General features: G+C 38.0%; 1 protein-coding gene across 3 annotated transcripts; it reads left to right on the top strand.

The window, feature by feature from the left end:
• The first annotated feature begins 468 nt into the window (after nucleotides 1-468).
• PDP1 (pyruvate dehydrogenase phosphatase catalytic subunit 1) lies at nucleotides 469-10,192 on the top strand. 3 transcript variants are annotated; one of them, XM_014059115.2, is made up of 3 exons: nucleotides 483-601; nucleotides 2,972-3,006; nucleotides 6,322-10,192. In XM_014059115.2, exons 2-3 carry the CDS (start codon nucleotides 2,976-2,978, stop codon nucleotides 7,974-7,976), a joined length of 1,686 nt encoding a protein of 561 aa, XP_013914590.1. In that variant the 5' UTR covers nucleotides 483-601; nucleotides 2,972-2,975; the 3' UTR covers nucleotides 7,977-10,192. The 3 variants fall into 3 exon arrangements, with proteins under 3 accessions (XP_013914615.1, XP_013914590.1, XP_013914606.1); XM_014059140.2 differs by lacking the exon at nucleotides 2,972-3,006 and having other exon boundaries at nucleotides 469-601; XM_014059131.2 differs by lacking the exon at nucleotides 483-601 and having other exon boundaries at nucleotides 2,931-3,006.
• The last annotated feature ends 203 nt before the right edge of the window (nucleotides 10,193-10,395 follow it).

The raw sequence follows: 10,395 nt of genomic DNA, 5'->3' as shown, positions 1-10,395 counted from the left end.
ACCCGCCCTCTTTTTTATTATTTTTGTAGCCGGCTCCCGCCTTTTTCCGATTGGAAGATACGCTAATACAAAGAGAAGAAAAGAAGTCCTCAACGGCAATTTGCAGAAGGTGACCATCCTTCCTCCAAAACCCACTATCCGCAAGGCGATCGGCGGACGCGAACATAAGCTTTGGGATCCCTCCGCCAAGCCCCGGCATTAAAAAAAACGGAGGGAATGGGGGGGAAGCATGGGAGCTTGGTATAAGCGAGCGTATGAGTCACGTGACCTGCCCATTCCTGCCTTTAGCCAATGAGCGTGAAGACGGCCGAGCGAAGGCTATATAATCGGGCAGCGTCACAAAAACCACCCACGATCCTTGAAATCCGACTCGCTTTTTTTTTCCCCCGCTCCCATCCGCTGCGCGGCTGCAGCGAGAAGTCGAGGCAGGCGCGCGCCCGCCGCTGGCCACTCGGCCTTCTGGGTGGGAGGGGGAGAGGCCGAGTCGCCCCATCTACGGCGGCCGCGGAAGGGCGGGACGGCGGCCGCCTCTCTCGCTGTCCTCTTAACCCGCTGCCCTCGCCGGGTACCGTCACCTTCCCTCTTCCCCATCTCTGGCCAGGTCAGTATCTCTGGGTTCAGAGTCGGCTTGGGGCTGGAGTATCCGCGGGTGGCCCTCGGGTAGCGGCCGCTGCCATCTCTCGGCTCCGTTTTTTCTTTTTTTTCCCCGGCCTGAGGCGGAGGAGAGTGCGCGCAGACTGGGCGGAGGAGGAGGTAGTGATGCTGCCGCCGAGGTTATCATGCAGCTGCATCTCCCATATTGGGTCCAGTTGGAAAGGCCCAGCAGCAGACCCGGGAGGAGGACGCGGGCGTAGTTTCAGCAATAGACACCCCCCCCCCCCGAGTTCAGGAGCCCTCGAAGGAGAAGCGTTGTTGTAGGTAGCCATGCATGCAAAGCAGGCATCCTCAATCCGACTTGAAGGTGACATTTGGGGAGCCACCCGTGTTTTTGCCTTCAGAAAGTCTCGGTTCACTCTGCTGCATCTCTGGGTAGTGGGGGAGGGGAGAGAGAGAGAATGACCTTTGGGTCAAGCTTTTGGCTCCTGGAGGTTTCATGGACACCTCCAGATGGTTTCCTTAGTAAAGAGTAGGAGAGGGAAGCTCCAGCCTGTCTGCAGGCCTGTTGAGCAAAATGGGCCATATTTAAGTGTTACTTCTGAGCAATGGCTCTACCCTGTTTCCCTGAAAATAAGACCTCCCTGGATAATAAACCCTCCCTGAAAATATTGCAACACAGCAGCGGCCATGAGGTGTCCACGCTCTCCGCCTCCTGCACCTCAAAAATAACAAAGACCTCCCCAAAAATAAGGCCAAATGCTTATTTTGCAGGTCAAAAGAAAATAAGACCCTGTCTTATTTTGGGGGAAACACAATATTAAGTGTTCCTTAATGCACATACGTGTATATATAAGCATATATTGAAAAGTCTCCAAGTTGAGAAAACTACTTAATGTAATTTTCTACATCTTAATGTAGTTTTCTTGCAATATCCTGCAATATATAGGCAACATATACGGTATATAGGCATATAGCACACATATATATAGACAGCAATATTGCTAGTTTCTCATCTCTTCATATTTCTACAACTCACTTCTCCTGGTACTAATCCCACTCAATTCTTTTCTAAGCTTTCAAACTCAAATACCGGCAGCCAGCTATTTCCATCTGCTGGAGCTGTGCTGTATATCTCTATATGATTAATAATATTGAAGTTAGGAGGCATATGTTGCTTTTTTTTCTTGAGTGCAAAAGAATAAAACTTAAGATAGCATTTTATTTCAGGTTATTATGATACTTTAAAAATGCTGCCCTTCTCCCTGAGGACACCTCTACTATAATTAAAGCTTTTAATCTGATTGGCAGATCATTGCATAAATTAATCAGTTTATTTCCTCCTGCTTTGTATCCAGAATAACTTACTTGTGCAGCCTTTTTTTCTTTAAACCACCTAGCTGCAATATGGAGAATAATTAACAGGATTGATAGCATCCTGGGAAAGATATAATTAATCCCCTGTTAGAATGCCCTCATACTAGAAACAAACTTTGTGGCTAAACAGCTGATGTGCTCTTGCCAAGTTTGTGACTGACCTCCTTCTGTCTCATGAATTTGCAAGGACTTTGTAGAACTTGGAGAATAGGATATATGTCTTGTAACTGGATTGACCATAAGTCCATGGCTTGATGACCCCAATATTCAAATAAGGAAAATTGGGTTATGTAAGAAGGCATTTTTAAAAATTGTTGAAGTGGTAGTGATAAACTGTTCTTCATCTAAGAAGCCTCCTCCTTTCTGTGATGTTCATATGTATTCAGGAAGATTGAGGCATACTTGTTATTTTCAGTACTGCTCATACTTGTTTGATATGGACATTTGGTTTTGATTTAAATGTCAATCTGGTCAGAATATGTCCTTTATGTCTATTTACTAATCTCTGTTAGATCAGTGAAGCTGGAAAAATCCTGAGCATCTTGATTTGTAGAAAATACTAAAGTGAAAACTCTATATTGCTCTGTTCAGAGCAACTGTATACCCTTTGATACGGGCTTCAAATAATTGAAGCTGGTGCTTAGCAGATTGAAATATTCCTCCAGCCTCCTTTCAAAACAATGTATATGCCTGTTGCTCTTCAGAGCTGGCTGATAGCAGATGAGTCTTGTGTGAACTGGATGTTGCATAGCAGGTGTGATTGAGATCTGCTCTGTGTTCAGCTGTAGAAAGCTTAGATAGTGCTGGTTAACAAATGGCTACGCTGCAAGTTGCTTCTTAATGTTTGTGACTACAAACAAACTGCTTGTATTTCTGTCTTTCTTTTTCCTGTCCCGCTTCAATGTTGGAGACTTCTTCTTCCTCCTTTAATAATCTCTCCTGTTCCTTGCTATTCCTGGGCTTCTGCTTTGTGGATGTTGGCGGCTTCTTGTTGTGACAGGAGAATGTGTGTGTGTCCTGGGCCCAGGAGAATTGGTAGGTATTTTTTGTGCTATTATCTGAGTAATAAAATTGGGGCGGGGTTGGCTAATGAGGAAGTGTATTAAATAAGTATTGCTGTAGATGACTTATGGGATTGTTGGCTGTGAATTCTTGGAATTGTAGTCCTAACATTTCTGGAGAATGCCAAGTTTGAAAAGGGTGCTGTAAGTATTATCTTTATAAATGCTTCTTTAAGCTTAACATTGGTATTTTCTTAGTGTATTCTCTTACAAATAAACTTATTATGTGTCTCAATGTCACAGACATCAGCTTCACTGTATAGTAAAAACAGATTTCACACAGTACATTAAACAATGTAGCCTGTTTAATTTGAGCTTAAATATATGTACTCAGTATGGTGCTTTATGAAATATGCTTTATGATTTCAAATTCTATGTGGATTTAGCCATTACTGTTTATTCAACTGATTATGGTTTTTAAAATATTCTTAGGATCTGTATATACGAGTGTTGAATATGGGATGAATGAATGTACTAATTTGTGCAAATGTACTGCTGACAACCTTCCCAAATATCTAGAATATAATATAAAGATAAATTATATTGTTAATACATTTTGTGGTTTTTTGAATGCCCTCAGGTAGGATTAATTTAGCTTGCTTCAGTTACTGGCATAGATTGAGCATGTCACTGACATATTCCCCCCCCCCGCCTCTTCCCTCCCCCTTGCTGTTTTCCACCTTGTACCACACTCCTGGTATGATCATACTGAGTCTTACCTGGGAAGTGAAATATTGGTCAAGGTAACCATGACAAGTAACTCTACATATATCAGACTTTCAAATTGTTTTATTGATAGTCACAATCATCAGCTGCTTAAATTGATAAGATTGAAGAGCTGACAGTAAACAAGTAAATAGCAATAGCACTTTGACTTATATACTGCTTTACAGCCCTCTCTAAGTGGTATGAGTCAGCATAATGCCCCCAATAATCTGGATCCTCTTACTGACCTTGGAAGACTCAGTCAACCTTGAGCGGTTGAGGATCAAGGTAGAGGTAATCTGCAATACTGCATTCTAACCACTGTGCCACCACAGCTCTGGTGATAAAACGGAGGAAATAAAAGAACTGAACCTGGTCCCTTGTTGGCAATTTCTAGAACAGTCTGACTTAATAGATGAAAGACGAAGATAAAAATAGACATTTCCAGAAGTTGAAATCATATACATAGCTTCTCTGCTTCACCCCCAAAAGGCTCTCCAGAGTAGCATATTACTAGTGGCACTGTAAAAGTCCCAGAAAAGGATATGATTGTAAGGGAAACAAAATAAAATAGGAACAATGGATCCATCTTGTGTGTTACTTTCATGGTTATTAAGGGTTAAGGTAGCAAAACGTATCTGACATTTGAGAAAGACTGACAAGTGAACAAAACACTGAGCAAACTCTGTGGAACCAAAATATAGGAATACAGAAGCAAGAAATTAATATAGACTGCTCAGATTAAGACAGTTTGACTTTTTTTGAAATTCTATATGACTGAAAAACACAAATTTGATAGGAATAACCTACCATACCTTGTAAAATATCTAAAATATTTTTGTAGATCTATGGAACATAAAATATTTTAGAGTAAGAAAAATTATTTTAAAGTAATATTACTTAGAAGTGTATGCTACAGTTCCTCTTGAAAAGCTGTAGTTGAAAGCGTGGGTTAGATCTCTGGCTCCCAAACTGACACCTAGGTTATTACCATAATTTCACAGGCACTGTAGGATATTTTAGTACTTAATACACTGAACTATTCCAATGTCTTGGGGTGCTATGGAGCCTGTGTAGAAACTGATAAGGGTACAGTGAGAAAATTTTATTAAGGGCACTATAAGCAAGAAAGTTTGGGAATCTCTGGGCTAGATGTTAGTTCTAGCATATAATAATATTATATTACATATTAATTCTGAAGTTGCTGCTGTATAGACCACGAACTCTGTAATGTAGTTAGTTGCTGAAAACAACTATCTACAAATTGGAAACTAATTATTTTTGTGATTTGCTTGAAGACCATTAAATGATTAATCATTTAAAACAGTCTGTCAGACATTTTGCAGTTCCAGAGTGTACATGATTGCTGTTATACACAATAAATATCTTTGGTCAATTGTAAATGATGAACTTGGAGCCAGAATTACTGATGGGTAAATACAAAGATGATATCTGCCTGGTCCCTTCAAATTTTGGTCGCCATGATATAAGTTGAGACTCTAGAAAGAGTGCAGAGAAGAGCAGCAAAGATGGTTAGGGGACTGGAGATTAAAACATAAAGAATGGTTGCAGGAATTGGGTATGTCTAATTTAATGAAAAGAAGGACTAGGGGTGACAGGATAGTAGTGTTCCAGTATCTAAGGGACCAAGAAAGAAGAGGGGATCAACCTATTCTCCAAAGCACCTGAAGGCAGAACAAGAAGCAATGGGTGGAAACTAATTACTCAGCTGCCGTGGCACAATGGTTAGAGTGCAGTACTGACAAATTTCCTGACAGAACAATTAATTAGAAGTTGTGGGTGCTCCAACACTGGAGGTTTTTAAAGAGTAGATTGGGCAACCATTTGTCTGAAATGTTATAGGGTTTCCTGTATAGACTAGAAGACCTCCAAGTCCCTTCCAACTCTGTTGTTCTGTTATTAGGTTTGTGAAATTGGAGGGAAATCATATAGGAGAAAATAGATTACAATAATTAACACAAATAACAAATGTGACAATTTCCTTCATATGGCAATCCAAATCCTTATTATATGTATAGAAGCTGAGTCTTTTCAAGGACAAGATTTCACTTTGGTTGTTTTGGTCCTTCAACTTTTGAGATAACTTTTGTTTTCCCAACTTGAAGTTTTGATTAAATTAAATAATGATATTTATAATTATCTACTAGTATAATAGGGTGAATTGAGATCTTTGATACTTTAAAATATTCTTGCTTCCAGCAAGTATGTTGAATTAGCAAAGCTGTACACATTAAAGAGGTATTTAAATAAAAGTGAGTATATGGATACACAATATGATTCATATATATATATATATATATATATATATATATATATATATATATATATATATATATATATGTGTGTGTGTGTGTGTGTGTGTGTCTGTGTCTGTGTCTGTGTGTGTGTGTCTGTGTTGTATTTGTGCTGATAAATAAAGGGATATATATATATATATATATATATATATATATATATATATATATATATATATATATATATATATATATATATATATATATATATATAACTTTTTTTTATGAAAGGGCCATCCTAAGTTTACATTGTCTTATGTTTCTTCCAGCAATTCCAGTCAAAAGCTCCAGACTGCCATTGTTCTCTGATGCCATGCCAGCACCAGCTCAACTACTACTCCCATTAATTCGCAACTGTGAGATTGGCAGGATATATAGTACTGCATGTTACTGTCACCACAAGCATGTATGTTGCTTGTCCCCTCCCGTAACTCACAAGCACTTGAGGTATGTTCCTCAGAAGAAACTTGCAACGCTTTGCAGACCAAAGGAAAACTTCAGTCAGTTTATTCATGCAAGAAACTATGTCTCCACACCACAGCGATTTTACCTCACGCCTCCACAAGTCAACAGCATCCTCAAGGCAAATGAATATAGTTTCAAAGTGCCAGAGTTCGATGGCAAAAATGTAAGTTCTGTTCTTGGCTTTGACAGCAACCAGCTGCCAGCCAATGCTCCCATAGAGGATCGAAGAAGTGCAGCGACTTGTTTACAGACAAGAGGCATGCTTCTGGGTGTATTTGATGGCCACGCAGGATGTGCATGTGCCCAGGCTGTCAGTGAGCGATTGTTTTATTATATAGCTGTTTCTTTGTTGCCCCACGAAACTTTACTTGAAATAGAAAATGCTGTTGAAAGTGGTAGGGCCCTGTTGCCCATCTTACAGTGGCATAAGCACCCTAATGACTATTTCAGTAAAGAAGCCTCCAAATTATACTTCAACAGCTTGCGAACTTACTGGCAAGAACTCATAGATCTTAACACTGGAGAAACAACAGATGTCAAAGAAGCTTTAATTAATGCATTTAAGAGGCTTGACAATGACATTTCTTTGGAAGCACAGGTTGGAGATCCAAATTCTTTTCTTAACTATTTAGTATTGCGTGTAGCTTTTTCTGGTGCAACTGCTTGTGTGGCTCATGTAGATGGGGTTGATTTGCACGTTGCCAATACTGGTGATAGTAGAGCCATGCTTGGTGTCCAAGAAGAGGATGGCTCTTGGACTGCTGTTGCTTTGTCTCATGATCATAATTCATACAATGAAAGTGAAATTGAACGACTTAAGATGGAACATCCAAAGTCTGAAGAAAAGAGTGTCGTCAAACAAGATCGGCTATTGGGTTTACTTATGCCTTTCCGAGCTTTTGGTGATGTCAAATTTAAGTGGAGCATTGACCTTCAGAAGAGAGTAGTAGAATCTGGTCCCGATCAACTCAATGATAATGAATATACAAAGTTTATTCCACCAAACTATCATACTCCGCCATATCTCACAGCTGAGCCTGAAGTGATACACCACAAATTGAGACCTCAGGACAAATTCCTGATACTGGCAACAGATGGTTTGTGGGAAACAATGCACAGGCAGGATGTAGTTAGAATTGTAGGTGAGTATCTTACAGGTGTTCATCATCAGGAGCCAATAGCTGTTGGTGGTTACAAGGTAACATTGGGACAAATGCATGGACTTCTTACTGAAAGGAGAGCTCGTGTCTCTTCAGCCTTTGAAGATCAGAATGCTGCAACTCACTTGATACGCCATGCTGTAGGAAATAATGAATTTGGCACTGTGGATCATGAACGGCTCTCTAAGATGCTCAGTCTTCCGGAAGAGTTGGCTCGGATGTACAGGGATGATATCACAATTATAGTAGTACAATTCAATTCCCATGTTATTGGTGCATGTCAAAATGAAGAATTCTGAATTGATGTGACAAACTAAACTTCACAGAACAAAATGAAACAATGACCAGTATTGAGTGCTATAAATCACAGTAAAACACTTTATTATCATCAGGTCATTAGAATTATAACTGGAGCAAATATAATTTGCAAAAAAACCTTGGACAATGGTCAAAATGTTACTTATCTGATTTAAACTACCAGGAGAACAAAACCAACTTTGCACTAAGTAGTCTGTTTGATTGAACAATGGCTTGTAATTTGGGATTATTTGGTGGTAGTAAATCTTCATATGCATCAGAGCAATGTCCTTCAGGGCAAAAATAATTGTATTTATCACATGTAAATTCCAATGTAGGTAGGTATCTAAGTTGCTTTAGAAAACTTTGGATGATAATTTGGTTATAAAACTGAACTTGAATAGGGCTGTTGACTTTTATACCTACGAAGCAGCTGTTGTGTCTTTCCTTCAGGAAAGGAAGGGAATGTATTTTTTAACAGTCAGTACACGTCTTGAAATCATATCTAACTATCTTATCTTGGGTAGTGATATATCTGTTGAAACACATGCCTGTAATATTGATGTTAAAAGTCCAAGTTTAAGCCATAAATATCCTAAGCCTATCCAGCAGTATTAGAAATTGAAGACCGTTTTGCATCAAAAGCTAATAGATTTTGCACAGTTCAAAGGGCAATAAATTATTAGAAGGTTAGGTAACTAAATGGAAAAGTGCAAAAAAAAACCCATCCCTCTTTGGCTTATGTTATAAATCTGAAATTTACTTTTGTGAATCTTGACTTTCAATCAGACTCATATCAAATCTATTTCTGCTCATCTTGGGTTTAGTGTTGTATTTAAATAAAAGGTAGTGACTTAGTAAATTTGTGTAGTCACATGTTTATAGTCTGAATTAAAGTTTGGTCTTCTGGGTGTGTTAAGTATTACAAAGCAAAAAAAATGTACCTGTTTGTTTGGTTGCCACAGTGACTTGAAAACCATGTAATAAAAATTGTAAATAGAAATAGTGGCAGAGAAAAGTCTGCATGCTATATACGTAATACCACTAGCAGTGCAACATCAACTCCTTTCAAATTTATTACTGGTGTGTAAACTTGCTTACATCCCAGATCTCTTCCTAATGTTGCATGACTGATCTCTGAACTATATGCCATATAATGGTATATTTGGAAATGCAGGTAAATTTTTAAAAAATTCTTAGCAATTACAATTTGAATGTTTTTGATTTAATGCCAGACTCAAGGCTTCACAAATGTCACTTGCCTTATAATATTGAACTAGTTTTTATCACTTCATAAAAAGACAGTATAACTATATGAATCATTGCTTAATATTTTCCTCAAGTTCATATCTACATTTGAGGCATTAGCAAATGAACATTAATATCTGTGCTTCTCTGTTTAAATATCTTGTACGTATTCCACTTGAACTGCATTTGACTTTCTATCACACATGTGATTGTTTAAGCTGACACATTTTAGAATATGTCAGTGTTCTTCACAGCTAAATATATAAAAAGAAAAAAGAACAATGGGCTAACTCTGTCCTTAGTAAACCCAAGTACTATGTGTATGAATGTTTCCAGCACTTAGGTTTTGTAGCACTAAAGTCCTCTTGGCTCCTTAGCATACATTAAGAGACATATATGTCTATAAGATTGCAAGTATTGAAATGCAAAGACATACAATATGTAATTGCATCACTTTCCTAAATGGATATTCTTTATAAATGTAACTTGATGGAAAATTCCTATCTGCAGCCTTAAAAAGAAGATAGTCTTCTCTTTCTGTGTCCAAAGAAGTAATAGCTTTCATTTAATTATAGCTTTCATTCATATTTCTCAGCTAATTTTATTTATTGTATTAATGACAAAGCAGTTTAAGTTGTCACCTTTATAAATGGAGTAGAATTGTTAAAACCACATGTTACATTATTCATTTTCTTAGATATTTGTGACATCTGTAATACATGTAAATGTATCTTTGTGGCTTGGTTCTATTATAATGAATGGTATTAAGTCCTGGCCCTATATATTCAGCATTTTGGGGAGAGTTGGTGGTCTTGTACATACAGATATGAACATAAGAATTAACTTTAATTTCTCAGAATATGTTTGCATTGAAAGGGGAGGGGAAATGGCTTTTTCAACACCACACAATATAGTCCAAGAACAAATAACTTTTTGGTAAATTTCAATAAAAACAATTATTGGAAACATGCATTAGAGTCTTTGAAAAGTTTTCTTGCCTTTATTTTTCTGAATTCAAATTTCAGATTTGATTGTTGGGCTATGTTTTTAAATGGTAAAATCACACATGAAACTGCCTTTCCCGAGAGAGCTCACAACTGGAACAAATGAGTAGCATCAGACTGAATGGATCACAATATTTGAATGTATTCTACTTCACAAATTTGATTTTTT

This window comes from Thamnophis sirtalis, unplaced genomic scaffold, assembly GCF_051295495.1.
Source record: "Thamnophis sirtalis isolate CommonGarterSnake01/CBP01778 unplaced genomic scaffold, rThaSir2_p1.2 scaffold_2, whole genome shotgun sequence".
Classification (NCBI taxonomy): Eukaryota; Metazoa; Chordata; class Lepidosauria; order Squamata; family Natricidae; genus Thamnophis; species Thamnophis sirtalis.
The sequence above is the reverse complement of the archived record's forward strand: the minus strand, read 5'-3'. Positions and strand labels throughout refer to the sequence as shown.

Coding starts and splice junctions, on each gene's coding strand:
- PDP1 (XM_014059131.2), top strand. CDS start 2,946: ATGTTGGCGGCTTCTTGTTGTGACAGGAGAATGTGTGTGTGTCCTGGG. Junction 3,007..6,321: donor TCCTGGGCCCAGGAGAATTG/GTAGGTATTTTT, acceptor TGTTTCTTCCAG/CAATTCCAGTCAAAAGCTCC.